Here is a 23,767-nt window from a genome sequence, read left to right as displayed (position 1 = left end):
GCATTCCTGGGTTCAATTTCTGGTACAAAACAACGGCAACAAAACCTCTAGGACCATAGGAGTGGGGGTAGAATTTCAAAGCTCTAGGAGGACACAAATCTTTAAATGCAAATGGTGTGCTGTGGAATACTAGTAACAATGACTAAAACATGCACACTCAGAACTATTGAAATGAAATTTCAGAACACCCAAGGGTAAAGAGAAAATATTTTGACAGGAGATTAGAAAACCTTCTACAGAAGAAAAAAGACTAGGTTATTGACAATTGAATCAGACTCTAATTGCAGAATGTAGCCAGAGAAGCAATGCCTTGGAGTTTCTGTGGACTAGAATCTCTACCCAATCACTCCACCAAGAAGGAGAACAGAACAATAACATGACAAACATGACCTAAGAATGTTTATCTTCCATGTGTCTTGAGAACATACTTCATAAAGTGCTTCCAGTAAAGTGAACAAATGTAAAAAGGAAGATGTGGATTCCTGATTTCTATTGCTGAAGAGTCAAAGGAAACCCTAAGGGACTAACACTACAGAAGCTGTAGAGAAGAGCTTCCGCTGACTAGATGGAGGGAGTGGGAACCGGAACTAGAACTTGGTGGAAATTGAGCCTACACAGGAGATTATTTACCCTCAGAAAGAATGTAAGGAAATTTGGGAGAATTTTAGGTATTGGGGGAGGGGGAGATGATCACAAACTACAGAGGGACGAAAGTCACTAAAGAGGAAATGTACTCTCAGCATATTTGGGTATGTGGTTAATAATGTTCATAAAGTTATAATACTGCAATTGTGTTAGATTTTAGAACCAATCATTAAGTTAAGCAGAGATGTGACTAGAGTTAATTACCAAAGAAACTCATAGGAGAAGGAGGCAGGATGAGGAGTAAAAGGTGAAGAAATAGTAGAAGTGCTAACAATTTATCACAGAAGGTAGGAGGTAAGATAGGGCGTCCATACTGATGAGACAAGAAATGGAGCTTAATTCCATTAAAGTGATGAGGAAAACAAGAGAGGCACCAAAATTTTTTGGAACCATTTGGAAGGATGAGAAAAGAAAAATCACATAAGGAAAATAAGACATCATGTATAATAGTAAGTCATTAATAGATAATATCTGAAATTGGTAAGTAAAACATGCCAGCATTATAAATTGTAAAATAAAATAATTTACAAACATGGAGTCAATTACTAGAAGAATTAAAAAATTAAATAGTTTTCTCTTTGGTGAGAAATACTGAAATAGGACTGTTTCAGTATGATTTGATTCCTTTCATGTATTGTAAAGTAGGAAAGATTTTAAAACACATTTATGCCAAAACTTCAGAAAATAGGAAAATCTCAAACACATGGTCCATAGATAACTACCATTAACATTTCACTTAGGATGGTTTTAAATTTGTTTTACTACTCTGTAGAGAATCCAAGTATTTATACTATTTATTCATACACTATTTATTCACAAAAACCTATTGTTTCTCTGTATTTAGTCTTATGTTGATTTCAATAGAGTTTCTTTTTTACATGCCCTAAACATTTCTGGTTATTGTTATATTCTCTACTTCTGTTTGTAGTTGATAGAAAACTATTTTTTAATCTATTGGAAGCTAGTTTTTGCTGATAAAATAGATGTTTAAACAGAAAGACCCTAACCCCCCCCCAAAAAAAATTTTTTTTCAGATAATAAATACAGACTTCAAAGGCAGATAAAGAAGGAAAATGCCAAAGAGGAGGGTCAAGAACAAGTCATATGACTCTTAATCCCTCACCCCGCCACCTAGGATATAAAGCATTCTTGAATTGTGGACTAAGGATAGATTTGTGAAAAGGATCCTTGGAGAGGGTTGTTTTAATGTGGTGCCCTTACTGAGGGAACAATGAGGGTGTCCACCCCTCAGCTCAAATCCTGGTAAAAGGACTTCAGTTAAATTCCTCAGAGAAACTGGTACATGGTTCTGCAGTTGACAGACACAATGGACTGGTGTTGAGTCTTGCCTGAGAAATCTGAAGGACCAGAGTAGGACTAGCCCGCTGCTGAGAAATGAGCTGAAGATATTTATGGCTGCAGATCTATACACATGCCCAGACTTACCAGGGCAGGGTTTCACCCAGTTTTCCATAAACTAAAGGCAGGACATGAACAGAGTACTGGGATATGGCCAGGTAGGCCCATGAAGACCCCCTCAACCCAGAACACCAAAGAGACCTCAGTAGAGAGAAGCTGGGGCATCAGATGAGTCCTAAAATATGGAAAGAATACAGTAAATAAGTGCATATATGTGGTAAATCCCCAACAGGAGTATCAGTGCAGGATGTGCTGCAAATTATAACCAGAGCCAGCTCACCATAGTGCTAGTCATGTTGAAAATTTCCTGACCTCCTTACCTCTCCTACCTCCTCTCTACTCCTCTTGTATCCCTGGAAGAGTCAAATAGTGAAGCTGAGAAAAGAAAGAAGCTACTCCTATTCCTTTTCCTAGTTAGAGGAGGTAGAAATAGCTGTGATTTGGATAAAACTGGAATCTTGGGCCATTGCATGGGAATGGATGTTCTCCTTACTAAACTGAACTTGAATATTCACTGAGCTTGCACAAAAGAACTAAATCTCTCAAATTTAAAGAGAGATTTTGATAACTAACACAGCCCTTAAATCTCTAGTCCTTCTCATTTGGTAAGCCTCACTTTGAGGACAGAAAGCCCACATGGGAACTGCTCAGTGGGACATCAAACCTTCTTCATAATTACACTTCATAGGTCACATACCAGTTGTGCTACCCTAGTGCAGGAATTCCATAAAAATGTCTACAGTTTTTCTCCCCTACTCTTAAAACTTCTCTGCATCATTATCTCCAAATGCCTATTGCCGTCAGCTGGCTTTTGTACCACTGTCCCCAAACTGAATTCTCCCACTTTGCCCAACTCCCAAGTGATATTCACTTTGTCTGTGGACTTGGTTTTCATTTCTGTTTCTTTCTGAGGAGTCATGTCTTGGCTCATGGTTATTTGTCCCCTCATCCAATTCAGCTAAGTTCCTGTGGCAAAACATTTAATATTATACCTCTCTCACTGTCCAGACTAAGAGAAATATGTAATACCTTCCCCTCTAATTCCTGAAATCCTTGTTTTTTCTCTCACCCTGAAACTATGACCTAACAAGGCATCCTGATTATTTCAGGGTTCCACAGCTGAGCTTTCGCCTCCATTTGTGACCAGTTTCAGGTTATGCAGGACCCTCACTCCACACCCCATTCTAAGCTTGGCTGCACTTCCAGCTGCAGTAGTCACTTTTAAAAATAAAAATGGACCCTGGAGCACAGCAGTATCTGAACCCCATCTCTTGTCTTCTCAGGACTGAAAAGAGGCTTCCAAATTTTTTGTTTCAGCCTAGGTCTTCCAGAACTGAGATGTGAAGTCTGGTCTAAGGTAAATAAAGCATCCCTTTCAGAACTACTGAGCCTGCTTCTCAATACCAAGGAGGTTTGGCACCCTGCAGAGCATTCCCATTCACTATTGGGTACCAAATTCATGGAGCAGCAGAACACAAAGCTTTTTCCAGTTGAAGTTTTATATAAAGAGATGTAGAGAGAAGTCCCTGTCTCAAAGAATTCCTGAGCCTCATGGTAGGACTTAGATTTAGTGGCCCCACTGGAAGTATATGATAGGATATGGTTCCCTCCTTTGGAATTGAGTCATTTCTTAATGTTGGGTAACCCAAACCTGTGATATATCTCATAAAAGGTTCAGGGGTGGGAGGAGGGGATGATGTCTCCAGTGTGGAATTCTGGGTCATTTTTAATAGAGATTTAACTATTCTTTAGGATCCAGTTACTAAATACCATGAAAAGAGAAGAATCCCACATAACTAACACAGCTCCTAAATCCCTAGTCCTTCTCATTTGGTAAGCCTCACTTTGAGGACAGAAAGCCACATGGGAACTGCTCTGTTCCTCGCAGATATTGGACATGCTGCTCCCCTTCCAATTTTGCTGAAATGTCACTACCTATATACAATTTAAAAAAATAATTAATTAAAAGAAAGAAAGAAAAATCATCTGGGTGCAGTGGCATGGCGTCTATAATCCCAGCTACTCTTGAGGCTGAGGCAGGATGATCCAAAGATTGAGGCCAGCCTAGGAAACTTAGTAAGATGCTGTCTTAAAATAGAAAGGGGAGAGGATATAGCTCAGTTTTTGCCTAGCATGTTCAAGGCCCTGGGCTCAGTCTCCAGTAACACACACACACACACACACACACACACACACACACACTGAGAAATCACCAAGTAAGATGGTGCATAGTTTGCAAGAGTGCTGCTTATTTCACTTTTGTTCTTAAGACTTCTTATCCTATTTTTCTCCTCTATTTGAATATATATATATATATATATATATATATATATTATCCTATGTTCCAGTAAAGCTTAGGTGGCAAGTTCTTGCCTCTAGTGACTTAGTGATTTTGTATAGCTTTGTTACTAAGTCTAGCCCTCTAGATCTAGTTCCCCACCAGATCTAAGGTCCTCCCCTCTGCCTGCCATAATCTTTCCATCTTAATTGAACAGACAGTTTTTTCCATGCTTCTCCTCCACTTAGCCTGCCTTCTGACACAAGTCTGTGATTCATACTTAACATGAGAAAATCCTTCTCATGCCAGATTTATACCACCACCACTGTCTGTCTACCTTTTGAAGGTAACTAATGTATTTTGAAACTAGCATGTTTTTAACCCAAGTGAAAATGTTTTTTAAAATCACAAATAGCTGAAGAGAGAGGATGAGTAATGGCTAGAGTCTGGAAACTGCCAAATCACAAAAGCATGTATGATGTACTATTCTTGATGGTGAAAGCTGTAGGAAGTGTAGAGATCATTTTGGAGAAAATATGGAGGTTATATTGGAGCAAAACAAATCTTGAGAACAGAGAAAAAAAGAATGGTTATAACAGTATCTAGTGGGGAAAATGATGAAGGCCATTATAAGGGAAAGGCCTTATAATGTAGGAATGGAAACAAGGGGATGGCTACATAAAATATTAGAAAAAAGAATTGATAGGTCTTGGAAACTAATGGGATGTGGATGTGAAGAAGAGGGAAAGTAAAGGATAAAGCCCACCTTTAGGTTTGAGTAATAAATTGGGAGGGTATGTGAGTGTTCTGATCACTGGTGTGGTCAGTTGGTCACTTGGCTACCTCAGTGTGGGGGGTTGATAGAGACACAGAGTCAACACACAGACCCCGGGAGCTGGTGAGAGCTGGCGGGTGACAACCTCAGCCGTCGTCCAGTAGCTCATTTAATGTGGAAGTGATTACAATTGAAATAGAATGCATCTTCCAATCATACATAAGCAAGCAGGTTATACAACATCTAGAAACCAATCATTTTATGATTAATGTAGCCAGGTTATGAGGAAGCTCTAAATATTGCTACGCAGTGGAAAGCAGTATGGAAAGATCTTTGGCCCTAGGGGAGGGAACCTTATAAGTCGGGGGTTTCATGCCCTGAAGCACTTAACTCTCGGTTCCTGGCCTTGTAGCTTGGCAATGCTGACCTCAAGCACTGAGGATGTGGTTTCACTGACAGCTCCCTAGAGCAGAGTGCCCCATCCTGCAGGTGTTCCTGTCAGGCCTGTATGAGCGTAGGTTTTCCTAGCACTCTGTTCTGCTCATAGCTGCTAGCTGCAAACTGAAAGTTATTCCAACAAGGTACATGAATGGGAATAAAGCAATTCAGAGAGTAAATTAGGGCTCTGATTTGGACTCGGGGAGATTGAGGCATCTATAAAATGAAATGTTCAGTACCTAACTGAGTACATGTGCCCAGAGTGCCATAGAAATATCCAGGCTGAGATAAACATCTGAGGGTAACCGGTGTAATGTAGCTGAATTGCCAATTGTGGTAAAGATACTGGAAGTGGGTGATGGATGGGCAGAGGAGGAGTTGGGAGTGCAGTTAATACAGTAAGCAGGGACAGAAGGTCTGGCAAGACATACTAACATATCAAAGCACGTGCAGAGAAAAAGCAGGAAATCAAGAATAATATCAGAGGGCTGGGATGTAGCTCAGTGATAGCATACCAGCCTGGCTTTTGCAAGGGCCTGGGTTGGATACTCAGCACCACACACACAGCATAATACAGAATCTAATGAGAGAAAATAGAGAAAGGAAGAAGTTAAATGCTCTAGAGATCAATTAAGATAAAACTATCTAACAACATGAAAATTATTGTAAAGTCAATAAGTACACTATCAGTGGAGTGTTGTAGATGGAACTCCTATTGTCATGTATATAAGATATAGTGGAAGTTGGAAAATTGAAAACTAAGTGTAGGATACTCAAGTAATTGGTATGAGCAAAAACTATACAAAGATCTGTGTAACTTTGAGAAAGGATTTCACTACACTTGAGGATGTGCATAACATATTCTGAGGGGAGAGTACCAGTGGAGACATTAAAAATAGTTAAAATCACTCTAAGATACCATCTCACTCCAGTAAGAATGGCAGTCATTATGAAGTCAAACAATAACAAGTGCTGGCGAGGATATTGGGAAAAGGGTACACTCGTACATTGCTGGTGGGACTGCAAATTGGTTCAGCCAATTTGGAAAGCAGTATGGAGATTCCTTGGAAAGCTAGGAATGGAACCACCATTTGACCCAGCTATTTCCCTTCTCTGACTATACCCAAAAGACCTAAAAAGAGCATACAACAGGGACACAGCTACACATAAATATTCATAGCAGCACAATTCACAATAGCTAGACTGTGGAACCAACCCAGATGCCCTTCAATAGATGGATTAAAAAATGTGGCATTTATACACAATGGAATATTACTCATCACTAAAAAACAACAAAATCATGGCATTTGCAGGGAAATGGATGGCATTAGAGCAGATTATGCTAAGTGAAGCTAGCCAATCCCTAAAATACAAATGCAGAATGTCTTCTTTGATATAAGAGGGGGGGCGACTCAAAACAGAGCAAGGAGGAAGAGCATGAGAAGAAGATTACCATTAAATAGGGATGAGAGGTGCGTGGGAATGGGAGAGAGAAGGGGAATTGCATGGAAGATAGTAGGAGACCCTCATGGTTATGCAAAATTACATATAAGATGGTGTGAGGGGGAAGATAAAAGAGAGAGAAACGTGTCACAGTAGATTGGGTAGAAGGAGGGGAGGGGAGTGGAGGGGACAGGGGATAAGGAAGGGCAGCACAATACAATAGACACTAGTATGGCCCTATGTATAAACATGGCTGTATAACCAATGTGATCCTGTAATTTGTACACGTGGAAAAATAAGATTATGTACCCCATTTGAATCAAATGTATGATATGTCAAGATCATTGTAATGTTTTGAACAACTAATAAAAAAATTAAAAAACACATAATTTGATAGTATTAAACAATAGTATTTAAAACATTTGGAGATAAGCCTGAGTCTCAGACCTATTTTGGTCTCAAATTGGTTTGAGACCCAATTTCTTAAAGCTGTGTCATTTTGGAAAAATATCTAAGTTTATTACCTCATTTTCCTCATTTGTAAAACAAAACTATATCTACCATAAAAGATGGCTGGGAAGATTTAATGAAATTATATAAAAAGTGCTTAGCACAGGGCCTAGAACATAGTATATACTCAGTAGACAATAGTATGGTCATTTTTATTATTATGGTTAGCTATTTTATATGGAAAGAAAAGAATCCAAAGGTACAGGTTGGCAAGAAAGAGGAATATCTCTTCAAATTAGAGAGAATATGTGTCAATGCACATGGATGTGATTATAAATTAAAATACATGCTTTAAAAATCCTTATCAATACTTAGGTGCGCAGCTCAAGACATCATTGTAAGGACTCTGAAGAACCTAGAAATATTATAAAATGGAACTAAAAAGGTATCCATCTGAAATTTCATATTTATATATAGACATATATGTACATATGTACACGTGTGTCTATATACATATATAAACAAATGCAACAAAATGTTTCAGTGAAAATTCATTGTGCTCTTTTCATTTCAAGTCATAAAAGAATTTTTTTATGTCCTTGTGGAGTGTCACTAACATCTAACATTGTATGTAGATTCTTCGGTGTTCTGGGATAAGGAGGGTAAAAAAAAAAGGCCCACTGCAAGATTAAAATTGCTTTTAAGTATTATGTTTGATATTAAAAGTTAATGCAAATTTTGCTCATCAGTACATTGGTATATGTTTTAATATAAAAATACTTTTACTTTACCTATATGGAGTAAACATTGCTGGTCTAAGAAGGTTTACCATGTTCCTCACTTATTCCTGGCATGCTGCAAAAAATCTTTAATTTGGATAATCAGTTTCTTAGATCTGCACCAAACAACAGTAACAAAAGTTTACTAAAATTATCTACCTTTTCTAGTTATTCTAAATTTAGACTAAAAAATATTGTGAGGTCACCACACAAAATGGTCAATTAGATTTTTTCAATCAAATGACTTTTATATAAGTATTTGAAAAACAAAAATCCTTTCTATTTAACCCATAATTTTCAATTTTGAATCCACTTTGGTCAAATAATTGTTCCTAATAAACATAAATGTAGATTATCAACAAAATGTAGCTCAAAGTAGTTTTACTTAGATTTCATTATTTCACATTTTATTTCTGTATATTACAATTAGTGAAGGTGGAAAGTATTTTTATAATGAGATACTTGTAGTTTCTCTAGCTTTTTCTTAATCTATTGGTTAATTAACACAAAGAGTTTTCTGACTTGATAACTTAGTTGTCATAGGCACAGCCAATTTCTGTGTTCATCTGTCAGAATTTTAACGAGTTCTATTTGTAATAAATCTCCACTCTAAGTGTAATAATGGGGAAATGAATGAAAAACTCAATCTTATTGAATCATGATAAAAATGGATTCAAGCCAGAAAAAGCAATTTTATGGTGATATCAACTATGTTTTCATCAAATAGGTGTGAGATAGGTTTCTCTTCCCTAATGTTGACATTTGCTACCCTTTAAACGTCAAATGAGAAGTTTCTTTCCCTTGCTCAATGAGGATCTTCAAATAATATCCATTTAATTCAAGTTATTCCAATTTCTCCTTAGAATTTTAAATTCATTTACTAAAAAAGTTTTTATTAAATGCCTACTATGGGCAAGGCACTTTTCTGGATAATTGTGTACAAAAAATACCAAGATATGTAGGCCCCTAATTAAAAAAGATGACAGTCTAATAGTCCAATAGAGACATCAAAAGTACTGACACATCTAACTCCTTTGAACATTTTCTCTCAAGTATATCTATAATCACATTCTTTAAACCATTTTCTTCTGGTACACACAATATTAACTACCACATAATATCTGGAAAGGTAATATTTTCTTCAAGACTAACCTCTAACTTTAATAGAATACATATTAAAAAAGCAGTACCCAAAATAACAAATATATGTAAACCAAAATTATAAATACAATATAGTTATATTCTAATGAAGATTTGACTGATAAATTTGTCTACTAATGCATTAAATATAAAAGTATTTGAATTAGAATGTAAGTTTTTAAAGCATAGAATTTATGAAAATGCTGATTATTTAAGTCTTCTAAAACAGTTCTTTTCCACAGAATTTGGAATTTATTAAGTACAGCAAGGTAGAATTATATGGAAAGATAAATCTAATTTTCCTAAGAAGGAAAGGTTTAGACCAAAGCAAACTAAAACATTTCAATGAATTAATTACAGCAATGAAAAGTCATAGGGAGAAAAAGAATGCGGCTCTTAATGTATCATATAATGGTGTATACTTTAAAAAGATCTCTTCAGAAAATAGTACTTCTATGATTTTAGCAAGGAATTATATAAGGAAACAAATTATGTCTCTTTTTACAGAAAGGTAAAGGTTTGCCCTAAAATAATTCCTTTTACTCCAAATAACTTCTTTATGACATATAAAATTGGCAAATTAGTCTTATTAATTGTTGAACTATTTTTAATTTTCAGATCAAGTTAACCAATTTATTCTTTTTATGCTATTTATTTTTTACACTGTTAAACTAAATAATGTTTTAAAGTTGGCAGCTTCAATTTAAGATACCATTCCAAAGAGTCATTTATAGTTTTTGTTTGTTTAGGCAGGAAAATTCATTAAAGTAAGTTCCTTTACTTTTAAGGAACTAAAAAGTAAATAACTTGGACTTTGTCACATTTTTTAGCCTGAAGACGTTTTTCAGTTGTTCATAGAAAATATATAAAGTCAGCTTGATGGCTGTAAAATCTTTTGAATATATTTTTAAGTCTTGTCTTATTAATACTTTATAAAGAATGCAGAATATACTTTTGTATTTGGCTTTCTCAGGGCAAAGAGATATGGTTTAAAGTAATTTGCTCAGTTGGCTAAGAAATTTAAAAGGAGATTTTACTTAACTGCTTTTTGATACTGTAAGCTAATAATTTTAAAATGGATTTTTCTACATTATTTCTGAATAGAACAATAATGAAACACTCTACTATTTCATTTCAATGATGTTAATATAAATAATTAACCAAATTGTGGAAATCTTCCAATCAACCTGCCACAAACATGAACTCTAAAACATGGGTATCTTTTATAACTTCCACTTTTAATATAATGAAATATTCATTAACTGTTAATTGCACATTAAATGAAAAATTATTTTTAACAAAATTTTGTTTAAAGCATTAGGAAAATCAAATTCAAAACATAGAAATTATCAGACTATAACAATGCTGCATAGATAGTGGTATACAAATTCCCTGATGCTAATTGACTTCTTCCTAACTAAAACTTCAATTTTCAAGTCACCAAAAGAAAATGGTAGAGGCATTATTTCTTCTTTAAGGCTAGAAAAATGCCTTCAAAGGTTTGAATCACACCATTTAAAGAACAAAGATTAGATTATCTCCCAATTTAATTTTATTCCCCTCCTGTTACTTCTCAAATGTAAAAATTTAGAATGTAAGGATAATTGGAAGGGAATAAGAAGTGAATTACTAGTAGACACTGTGATCAGCGTCTGCTTTATTCAGACAAAACAGTGAATTATGTTTTAAAAATTATGACGACACCATTATATGTAACTAAAATTGCCAAGATGAATACTTTTTTACATTATACAATACATGGATACAAGAAAAAATGACCTTTTTCCTATCTTTGACCTTCAGTAGAGGGATGTGGGAAATGTTATCACAAATGAGGACTTAAAAAATTATCATGGCACAGCATTAACTCCATAGAGATCAAAATCTTTTCTGAGTACTTAAAATTGACTTAATCAGTTAATGATAAATTGCTAAAATTTCTTTCATATGAGTACTTTTTGAAAAGAAAGATACTTTATTTAGAAGGAATTTGTAGCTCGAAACACTGTTCATTTAGAAAACATTAAGTTACCCTGAGAAAGACTTTTTAAATACCAACGTTTTCAGATACCCTCACCAATGCATGAAGGCTCTCATCTCTTATGGTTACCTACCTAAAGACTATTTTGATCTAAAAAGCAATTCGAGTCTCTCCACTTTACTGGTAATAGGTCACAACCAAGACATCTGAATGTGATCAAATATAAGCAAATTTTACATTTATTTTGGGCAGGCCTCTTTTTATAAGAAGTTATATTTCTTCAAATGTTCACAGATTCAAATATACTGTTTTCAAAAAACAATCTGTTAGTCAATTGATAGTTTTCTTAAAATAGTAAACAAATTTGTTTGGTGTACATTCGCTAGTGTTTGCCTAGAAAATAAGGCATTAGTAATTCTTCAATGGCCATTGCAGAGCATAGACAACTGTTTTCTTTCTAGTCAGAGGCAAATGCAAACATTCCTGAAAGTGCAATGTTATTTTTAACATCTTTTCCAGAGTCAGCATTTATGACTCCCTACATACTTTTAGTATAAAATAATGCTTATTCCTGACACCTTACATATCCCATAATTACTCGAGAAAAGACAAAGTGAGAGCAGCTACAGAAGTAGCAAAATATTTTCCACAAATAAAAATACAGTATACAAAAATGGCAAGTTAGTGATAGTTGGTAATATGAACTCTCAATAATCCCATTCTTGAGTCCAAATTAAGATTTGACAAGTTTAAAGCCTTGTCCTGTGTCCAGCACAGTAGGAAGAAACCAACTCATTTTTAATCTTTTCAAGCATCTGAAACAAGTTTTGCAGATCCAAAAAAGGTTCAGACCACATAACCAATTTGCCAAATGCACTAATGGATATGTAATACGAGGAAAGTGTAGCATCCAGTGCTTGGCCACATCGCTTCCCGTTGGCAAGTGCAAAGTGTAGTCACTCCACCGCTTCGACACACCATACACTGCTTTCACTGTGCGTCCCTTTTCAGTCCAGCAGATGTTATTGTTGGAGTTGCAGTTATATTCTACCCAGTCCTTTGTAAAATCACCAAGCTGTGGTGGGTCAGCTTCTTCAATATCTACTGTCTTTGCCATCTCTGCTCCTTGAACAGCAATATACTGGTCATTAATCTTTCTCACTTCTTTCACCCAAGGGGTTGAATTCTCACAGTCTAATATGATAATAAGCCGGGAACAGAAGGAACCATTCTTTTCTCTCCACCATTCTAAAAGTGTGTCAAGGCGTAGTATATCTCCACCTGTGGACAAGAAAAAATTCAACAGATCAATATTTTCTGAAGCCTCTCATTAAGAATATTCTCCTAAGTATATTTAAGTTCTTAGAATTAAACATGTAAGAAAAAAATATGAAAATATTTTAAAGATAATTATTCCAAAGTATTTTTGGAAAATGTATTTATTTTTGCCAGTGGGTTTTGTTTATTGTTCAATTTTGCAAACAACTCCCCTCAGACCAAACATTCGAGTAGTCACAGGTTGGAGATAATTTGGGGGGTGGTTCTGCATATGTTAGTTCTAGACCTGAGAGGGTTTGAAAGATCATCTGACCCAGGACAACAGCTTATTATCTATTTTGTTTTACAGTATTATTGCCAGATTCTCAACCAGTTTGTTTGATAGTGTCAAGCAAAGCCAGGCTACACCATGGTGAAATTGGTATCTGTATCTTAGAGCTATTTCAACTTCCTGAAATAGTGCATAATACCTACTAGCCAGTGTTTTTTTTTTTAATTATTATCTGTTCTTTTTAGTTATAGATGGCAGTAGAATCTATTTTGATATATGTATACAAATATGGAGTGTATCTTATTCTAATTAGGATCCCAGTTTTGTGGATGTACACAATGTTGAGATTCACTATGGTGTATTCCTATATGTACCTAGGAAAGTAATGTCAGCTTCATTCCACTGTCTTTCCTATTCCTATCCTTGCTCCCCTCCTTTCATTTCCCTTTATTTAATCCACTGAACTTCTATTCTTCCCCTCCTCACTCACCTTTCTGTGGGTTAGCATCCACATATCAGAGAATATCTGACCTTGGGTTTTTTGGGACTGGCTTATTTCACTTAGCATGATAGTCTCCAAATCCATCCATTTATGGGTAAATGTCATGAAATTATTCTTCTTTATGGATGAGTAATATTCTATTGTGTATATACTATAATTTCTTTATCCACTCACCTGTTTTTGGGCATCCAGATTGGTTCCATAGCTTAGCTATTGTGAAGTGTGTTGTTATAAACATTGATGTGTTGTCAGAAGACATTTTTAAAGCAGATTTTTCAACTTTAGGTTAAAAAATCATCCTTATTACTTCCATAAAAAATAAGTGTGCTATGATAATTTAAGAAACTTGTTTTATATATATGTATGCTCCTCAATTTGCAATGGGTTTATCCTGACAAACTCGGCCAAAGTGAAAATATTAACAATCAAAAATTCATTTAATTCAACTCACCTACCAAATATCAAAACTTAGCAACAAAGGACACTGTAAAGTGTTAGTTGTTTACTGTTGTGATTATGTGGCTATCTAAGAACTGCAGCTGGAAAGTACCTAAAGGTTATGGTACCACATATTGCAACCCTGGGAAAAGATCAAAATTCAAATTGGAAGTATGTATTTTACTGAATACATATGGCTTTTGCACCATTATAAAATTGAAAAATTGTTAAGTCACACTATTAATTGAGAAACTATAGTTAAATTCAGTAAAAATTAAAATTATATAAAAAACTTAATATTCTACACTGGGGTAGCAAACTGTAGCTTGTCAATTGTTTTTGTATGATTTTATATTTTTGCTTTGGTGAAAGAATATTTTTTGACATGAAATTATAGAGGAAATTTAAATTTCATGTAATTATTTCCATAAATAACATTTTATTGGAATACAACACTTTTCATTTACAGTCTGGTTATGGCTGCTTTCATTCTATAATGACAGAGCTGAGAATTGGCAGTACTACAGAAAGTATGGGGCCAAAATATCTGGCCCTAAAGAGAAAGTGTCCTAACCCCTGTTCTATGCCACTAATAAATAAAATGCTTCCTTATCTTCATAAATATGTACCATTAAATGAAAACAAATATAAAAACAGCTTTCCTGTACTAAGGGTTTAAGAATGCATTTGCATTTATTTCAGTTCCAACACCAACAAAAGATTAAAAATTATATACCCAGAAAGATCTTTTAAAAATGCAATTCTAACCTATAAACCTGTCTTACAGATTCCAGGTTTTATATCTGGATCATTATAGATTTTTGCATTGATTTTTATATTTAAGAATGCTGCATTAACAGAGTATTTATTTTGATGACTTAATCTTTTACCACTCTCTTCAGGCAAATTTTTGTCATTCCCCAAGGCTACCCTCACCTCACCCGGTCCTGGCCCTGTCTCAATGACTTTGACACAGTCCTTCCAATTCTGGGAATCTATCCCCAGGAAAGAACAGAAGTGGGGACAAAAAAATTACATATAAAGATCTTCTCACTAACTTTTCACTAAAGTAGAATAAAATTTGAAATGAAGAATAGAAATAAATAATGGTATAATTTTAAGAGAATTTTTAAATTAAATATTCATAAAAACTGTATGATGGGAAAATGTTTATATTAGAGCAAGCAAAGAAGGGTATCTGCAAAAAATGTAGCACATATTACTGGGTATTTGGATTTATGCTGGTTTTTAGAATACTTTTATACATTTTCCAATATTTTTAGAGTGAGCATATGTTACTCTTATAATTAGAAAGAATTTTAATAAGCAACAATTTATTAGCAAAACATCCAATAACCTAATATATATTTCTACCATGAGCAATCATTCTCTTTGCATAACTATCAAAAATGACACCACTAGAGAAAAAAAGAATCTTTTATATTTTCAGTTCTATTAATATAATCTCTGAAGCTAGGTTATATCACATTCTTTATGTGCAATTAATATTCTTTTATTCATCAGCCTGCTATGTCACAGACTCTGAAAATGAAAAATATGTTTAATAAATTGCTCTAACAATCATGCATACAGGAACTATTTCAACACATAATCTCTACATATGACTAATGTGCTGCACTTCACCAATACCTCCAAAAGATACTATTTTTTTTAAATGGCCAAATGTTGACTTTTCATTATCTATGGTTCTGTAAAATGTCTCTAGAGATCAGAGGATGACATAGATTACAAGAGTTATTATACAAATTCTACCTATCATAAAACATCATTGCTTATATGGCATTCACAACTCTATCAACATTCTTTAGCACATTCTACTCTAATTCTCTTATATAAAAGCTCTTTATACATCAACAAGAAAACTTAAAGCAGCATGAATTAAATTATTTCTCTTGTTTAGTTTTGCTCTGCTTTCTTGTATGAATAGGTTCTATGCTGCATTTGGCTTATGGCCCAGATGCAAAGTATTTAACATTTATCTCAGATAACAACCATCTGATGCATTTCAAGTAATTGAGACTGTTTTTTAAAGGCTTTATCTGTGATATACTACATTATAGATTATCTACATTTTTTCTTTTTATTTCTCTCTTAAAATTACTATAATTATTTTTTGCCCTACGGCAAAGAAGAAGAAGAAAAAAAATTATATTATGAAACTCCATAAATGCAAGAAGGTTACACATTCTCAGAAGTACTATAAGTAAAAGTATAGGATGAAAGGTAAAAACAGACTGCCTTTCCCACAGTAATAGTTAATTCTGGACTTACTCTCATGATTTTCCTATTTCAAAGGTTGCTAGAAAGATAACAATTAATAAATCATCCAAGCTTAAGTTCTTTGTCACTTGGTTTAGAATAGATTAAAGCATTTGCCCCAGAGCAAATGTATAATTCTATTTTCAGACAGAATCAACCTTGGAAGTCTAATGTCTAAGGCACATACTGACTGAAAAGAGGGCTTTTAGTCCTGTCCTGGCTCAATCAGGATACCTGAAAGTGAGCTGGGTGCCTCAGGCTAGGTGTGACAGATGTGGGATAAGTGAGGGCCATGTCAAGCTATGCTTTGTCTATTTTCTTTTCTTTTTATTTATTATGATAAGCACTCAACATTACACAGGAACAATCTTGACTAGTAGAATAATTCGGTAATGGTCAATTTTTTGATAGAATGCATCAAAAAATATGAAGATACTATTCCACAATGTGACTGCAAGATATTTACCTAAAATTATAACTATTTAAAGAGTTAAGTCTTAATAAATTATTCCTGGAAACTCATCATGAATGAAAATTTAAGAATACTAATTTATATACTGCTTATCTGGGTGTCTCTTACTTTTTGTAGTAAAAGAGAAAGCTGAGTAAATATTAGTAAACTGAATGCCTAGAATTTATTCCTAAATCACCTTTAAAAAATACTTGACCCAGCATGGTGCTTCAAGCCTGTAATCCCAGCTACCTGGGAAGCTAAGGCATGATCACAAGTCCAAAGCCAGTCTCAACAACTTAGCAAGATCTGTCTTACAATAAAGAAAAAAAGGACTGGGGATATAGCTCAGCAGTAAAGTGGCCCTGTGTTTAATACCTAGTACAAACAAATGCTTGAAATAAATTTTAAAATTTTAAAAAGAAAAATGAAAACTTTTAAAAAATGCTTAAATTAGGTAAGAAATCCTCATATAAACACACACAAAGTTATTTTTAGAGTACTTTTTTTCTGATATTTTAAAATAATTAGGAATATATGTATACACCAAAATCATGCCTTTTTGTTTTTTCTTTTGATCTGGGAAGAGTTTATTATAAGGCTTTGTAGTAAATTGTCAATAATCAGTCCCAACTTTTAGGTCTAAAATTTTACTTCTGTAAAGATTTTTTAATAGATTAAACTTTCTTTCTTTGATATACTTTATCTGAAACTGAAGTAGCCATAAAGGTTAAAAAAGTTATTTTCTACATTGTAATTAAAAAGTTACAGGTTAAATAAATGAGTTTATAAGCCATGTTCAGTAGTTTTAGTGTTAAATACCTTCTTGCATATTCTACATTTCTGAAAATGAGTGATCCATGCTAACAAAGGTATGTACTTAACATCAACATGGCATTTCTTTATCATCACAGTGTTTGTCTTTGGCAGCAACACAGAACAGTGGGGGAAAACACATGTCAGGGGTCAGGCAGACCTGTGCTTGAATCATGATTCTATCATTTGGTTGTATGACTATAAATTACACAGTGACTTTCAGCTTCTGTTTTATCATTTGAAAAATGAAAATATAGAGGTGATATGGCATCTACCTCAAGGGATTTCATAGAGATTAAATCTGTTTGCAAAGTACTAAACACAGTGGCTTATGCTCAAAAATATCTCCACTGTCAGTTTGCCATTAATCCTATATAGCTATTGAGTTGTTCAATATTTAATTGCAAAAAAGAAAAAATTTGAAAAAGTTTCTTTATGATAAAAACCCCAGTTACCAACCTGGCATGAAATCAGTGGGATAATGCTAACTTAAAATCATTTCTACCATAATGCTGAGGTTCTTTTCTTTTCCTTCTGGAGTTTTTATATTGGTAGGTCTTCCTCTGTCTTTTCTATACTACTTATTTTTCTTTGACATAAAAATGTTCCCTCTTATATTTTATGACTATTTTATTTTTATTATGTATTCTGGTTTTAAAACATCCAAAATCTTTTATGGAAAAAAAGGGCAAGATACAATTATGAACTGTTTATAATCTAAAATAGGAAAAATCCCTTCCCTTTTCATGTTTCTTGATTCATTCAATTATTTCATCTACCTATCAATTATTTAAGGGTCCCCTACTATGTTCCAGGTGCCATTCTAGGTTCTAAGCATTTAATATTTCATAGAACAAAGCTCTTGACTTATAGGGTCTCTATCATAGTTGAGAAGACTAACAAAATTCAAAATAACAAAATTTTATCCTTATAATGGAACTCAATGATCATTCAATACTACCCTCTCATTTTACAGATGAAATAATTGAAACTAACAGGAGCACCCTGCTAAAATAATGGAAAAGACAGTAGAATAAATATAACATAATTTTTCTATGTATGCATAAGTGAATCCCACCATCATGCTCACCCACAAAAATGGGGTCCTAATTAGAATAAGATATATCCCCATGCTTGTATAATTTTATCAAAATGCATTCTGTCATGTATAACTAAGAAGAACTAATAAAGTTTAAGAATAAAATAAAATTATACAGTTGGGACAATTAGGACAGGTCTCCTGAACTGGCACTACTCTTACCATTTTATAATGCCTGTTTAAAATTTTAGAAAACTTCCTAATATAAGTAAAACTATACATTTGAAGACCTACTTAATTCTAGATGCAGAACATTTTAAGACTTAGAACTATTAGAGAACCTTATTAGCTGCTGAAAAATGTTACTATATTTTATAATTCTGAAATACTATTAGGGGAGACTGATCATATATCTCAAATCAAGCAGATTTTTTTCTTCTAATTACTAGAATACATAATTCTCAAACCCTTACTGTTATGATTACTTAAAATTTTATTAAACCCATATGCTAGAGAAAAGATAATCATATGTATTCTTAGTAAGCTGTGATACGGAAAAGAGAAAATTTAATGTCTCTGTGTAAAGAACAGATTTCCATAAATATATGTGTTTTTCACAATAGCAAAATTGCCAAAGGAGAATTTACCTGCTAGAGCCCATTCTCCGGACCCATGGGTGTGCCCACTATAATACAAAACATAAGTATCATGTCTAGGTCCATCCACAGTCCGAAGTTCAAGGAAAGCTTTCAGTTTGGAATGTAGAGTATCAAAAGACAGTCCACTTGTGGAATAGTCACATCCATAAGTTTCAATCATATGATATGCAAAAAATCTTTGGATAGCGTTGAGCATACCAGTAGACCTCAAATTTAATTCTTGTACATGTTCTGGTGGAAGCAATGTGGGCTGACCATCAGGACTAAAGGAGAAAAAAATAATTTTGGTGTTTAACAAGTATTATTCTATATCACATTCTCACCTGTCATTTATCATTGATTATCTAACAATCATAATAGTTCCTGCTAAATGGCAGGATTTTAAAATTAAAGTTTTCTAAAAGCTCTATAGTGCTACTAGGCCTAGAATCAAAATGTGGTTTTGAATAATTATACTTTTTATCAATAAAATAACCAAACAAAAAACTGGAAGTATATCTCCAAACGTACATATTCCTATTTCTTATTTTCTTACCAAATAACAAATAATGTATAAGATTTTTTAAAAGCAAGATTATATTAAATGTTTCAAGAACACATGTGTGGGAACTATAAAGGAAAAAAACTTTATTTTTGAGAAAAAATTTTAACATATCAAATGTGCAAGCAATATTTTAATTATATATTTAATTTCTGTATTGGAAAATACAAGATCTTTAAAAAGTTGTTTTCAAATTTTACAAATTTAAGGTACAAAAAATAATAAAAGAAATGATCTATTAATAAATACCACTTAAAATAGTTATTAAAACTTAGGTCCATTGCCTTATACTCCTGAGCACTAATTGAAGACAGATCTAATCCTGGGACAAATGACAAATTAAGTATATTTTACTATATTGTTTCACACACATTTTCTTAAACAAGATATTCTCCTTAGGGAAGAATCTTTCCTTAGAAAATGTACTTACTAATATTTTCTGATTTCTAGCTAAAATATAAGTTAATCATATTTATCAATATTTAAGTTGAACCAATGAAGATTATATTATCACTTGGAATATAATTTTCTAAAAGTAAGGAATAAAAAAATGCAACAGTTATATTTTGAAAATATTATAGCTTTATAAAATGAGCTATATTTTCTATTCATATTTATATTAAACATTAAGAAATTGTTATGGCTCAAGTAGTTCCAATCACAGTACCTGCAAAAGTTGGTAGGAATCACAATAGCATATCCAACTGATGTTCCTCCTAAACAGTTACCCAATTCATGGAAGAGTCCATGAGCCATAGACTCCAATGGCAAGACGACTAGTAGCATGCTCAAGAAGATTCCATTTGTTGGCTAAAAGAAATTAAAAACATACATGTATAGTATATTTATGTGTATATTTATATCTGTGCATATTAATTCACATTTTACCTGTATTTCCAAGAAGGATAAAAAGAACAATAAATTTTCTAAAACAATTATAAGTGAGAAAAATATACACGGATAATCTAATTAGTACAATGAAGCTAAAATTTATCTCTAAACTTCCTGGAAGTTGTGGCAAAACACAGCCCGTTTTTTTTTTTTTTTTAAATCTGTAAAATAACATCTTCAATCCAACCCAAAACAGAACAAAAATCTAACTCCTCTTTGATATGACAGAAAAAAAGTCCAAAACATATTTCCTTGTTAAACCCACATGCCTTATGCAATTTTTCAAATAAGGTATTCATTAATTTATCAGAAAGGATACTTTATGAAGGACTCATCATTCTGCTGTGAAAAAAGTCCAGAAAAATTTTAAAGAAATTTAAGACCATAAGAATTATAAAAATGAATTCCATTCTTTTAACAGTTTGCCTTTGAAAAGTCCTAAACTTTGAATTATGTCTAAACTCTACATTGTAACAAAAAAAATAAAATATTAAGGGTATTTAAGTATCCAAAAAGTACAATGGAAAAAAGGGAGGCAGAAAATATATTAAAAAGAGTTGGCAAGATTAAGTATCAATTGCAATTATAAAACAAAAATAGAGTCAGAGGGCTGGGGATGTGGCTCAAGCGGTAGCGCGCTTGCCTGGCATGCGTGTGGCCGGGGTTCGATCCTCAGTACCACATACAAACAAAAAATAAGTATTAAAAACTCTCTCTCTCTCTCTCTCTCTCTCTCTCTCTCTCTCTCTCTCTCTCAAAAAAAAAAAAAATAGAGTTAGACATGGTGATGCTTATCTATGATCCCAGCTACTCAGGAAGCTGAGACATAAGGATCCTGAGTTTGAGCCCAGACTAAGCACCATAGTAAGATCCAGCCATAAAGAAATAAAGATACAAAATAAAACAGGAAAAAAGAAAAAAAAAAGGACCCTTTTAAGTAAAAAGAAAATGGGAAGACAACAGTCACTCAGTCCTAAACTATATGTTTAAAATACAAACACTGTTCTACATTCTTTAGGTACTGCTACTGCACATGCTACATGCATAAGCACATTTTTTAGCAATAAAGAATAATTCACCTGATCAAAAATTTAATAAAAAATAAGCCAGGTGTGGTGGCTTACACCTATAATCCCAGTGACTCAGGAGGCTAAGGCAGGAGGATCACAAATTCAAGGTCAGTCTCAATAACTAAGTGAGACTCTGCCTCAAAATAAAAATGAAAAGGGCTGGGGGGATGTAGCTCAGTGGTAAAGCAACCCTACTTCAATCCCCAATTTAAAAAAATTAATAATAGAACAGACACTTCTCAGAAGAGAATATACAATCAATCAACAAATACACGAAAAAATGCTCACCATCTCTAGTAATCAGAGAAATGCAAATTAAAACTACTCTAAGATACCATCTCACTCCAGTAAGAATGGCAGCCATTATGAAGTCAAACGACAACAAATGCTGCTGAGGATTCGGAAAAAAGGTACACTCATACATTGCTGGTAGGACTGCAAATTGGTGCAGCCAATTTGGAAAGCAGTATGGACAGTCTTTGGAAAGCTGGGAATGAAACCACCATTTGACCCAGCTATTCCTCTTCTAGGTCTATACCCAAAGGACTTCAAAACAACATACTACAGGGACACAGCCACATCAATGTTTATAGCAGCACAATTCACAACAGCTAGACTGTGGAGCCAACCTAGATGCCCTTCAATGGATGAATGAATTAAAAAAAAAATGTGGCATTTATACACAATGGAATATTACTCAGTACTAAAAAATAACAAGATCAAGGCATTTGCAGGGAAATGGATGGCATTAGAGCAGATTATGCTAAGTGAAGTCAGCCAATCCCAAAAAAACAAATGCTGAATGTCTTCTCTGATATAAGGGGGGTGACTCAAAATGGGGCAGGGAAGAGGGGGAAAGGAAGGACAGTAGAATGAAATAGACATTATTATTGCTGTGTGTATATACATGGCTGCATGACCAATGTGATTCTACAACCTGTGCACTCAGAATAATGAGAAATTATATCCCATCTGATTCAAATGTATAATATGTCAAGGTCATTGTACTGTCATGTGTAACTAATTAAAACAAATAAAATTTTTTTTAAAAAAAAGAAAATGATTTATATGAAAAAAATGAATATACTACTTGATTTGGGTACATTCTATTTTATCAATTATATAACACATTATATATAATCATACATAATTACTTGGTATATAGCATAATTATATGTAATTATATAATATACATGCTAAATTTAAAAATACTAGAAATTATAAAAAAGTAAAAATGTGAGTAAAAAAAAGTAAAAAATCATTCCAAGTATCACTATCCATATAGTTACTTTTAAAATATTTCTAGAGTTTATATACATTCATGTGTATATATAGGTATATATAGCTTTTACCAAAACAAGATGATATACAATATTGTGTGAACTTTTCATATATGGTAAGTCTATTAATTCTAAATCATCCATAAAAACTAACTGGTATTCCCTTATTCTTGGAATTTTGTGTATAATTTGCCATTTTTATAAACAAAATTACAAATATCAAGTTCTCTTATTGTTAATGAGGCTAAATCCCTTTGATCATTCAGGTTTTGGTGAAGTGTTAAAACTTTTGCCCACTCTTTCTATAGGACTGATCCTTTTCTCATTGATTTAGTAAGCTCTGTTTTGTTCTCAATATTTTTTAGATAAAAGTCTTTGTGGGTTGCATTGCAAATATTTTCCCCCTGTGTGATTCTTTAACATAGTTTTAGGCTTAGCATAAGTCCTTAATTGTAATGTACCATTCTATTTCTTTTTTTAAAAAAAAGCCTATAGTCCAAATGGAATTGAATTTTATGATAATGATCCAATTTCAATTTTTTTTTCTCTATGGACACCCCATTGCTTAAGCACCAATTACTGAAAATATCAGACACTTCAAATTACTCTATAATGCCATCTTTGTTATAAACCAAGTATTCCCAGATCTGTCTTTGGACTCTTCTGTTCTATTGGTCTATTTATCTACCTTTCAAATATTGACTTTGGCCTTTATTTCACCCCTTTATTCCTGGGACTCCAAACACAGATGAAATCTTATTACTGTATCCTTTTTGAGTCTCACCCTTTTCTCCTCTTTAGTATTTTCCAAAAATTTTTCCTCTTCCATGCTCCTCCTTGCATAGCTTCTTCTGAACTATATATTCCAGTTCACTAATGTTCACTTCAGCTTTGTCTAATATA

The 23,767-nt window shown here is 33.4% G+C and overlaps 1 protein-coding gene across 2 annotated transcripts in view; it reads right to left on the bottom strand.

Annotated features, from left to right (window-relative positions):
- Positions 1 to 7,641: 7,641 nt before the first annotated feature.
- The window catches only part of Tmem168 (transmembrane protein 168), a 29,928-nt gene continuing 13,802 nt past the window's right edge, over positions 7,642 to 23,767 (bottom strand). For both annotated transcript variants that reach the window (XM_078040337.1, XM_078040338.1), the window contains exons 3-5: positions 20,291 to 20,433; positions 19,071 to 19,345; positions 7,642 to 12,629 (exon numbers count right to left, since the gene is read on the bottom strand). In XM_078040337.1, coding sequence (XP_077896463.1) covers positions 12,082 to 12,629; positions 19,071 to 19,345; positions 20,291 to 20,433 — 966 coding nt within the window. In that variant the 3' untranslated portion in view covers positions 7,642 to 12,081. The remainder of the gene's footprint in view (positions 12,630 to 19,070; positions 19,346 to 20,290; positions 20,434 to 23,767) is intronic.

Source organism: Ictidomys tridecemlineatus, chromosome 2 (genome assembly GCF_052094955.1).
Source record: "Ictidomys tridecemlineatus isolate mIctTri1 chromosome 2, mIctTri1.hap1, whole genome shotgun sequence".
Classification (NCBI taxonomy): Eukaryota; Metazoa; Chordata; class Mammalia; order Rodentia; family Sciuridae; genus Ictidomys; species Ictidomys tridecemlineatus.
The sequence above is the reverse complement of the archived record's forward strand: the minus strand, read 5'-3'. Positions and strand labels throughout refer to the sequence as shown.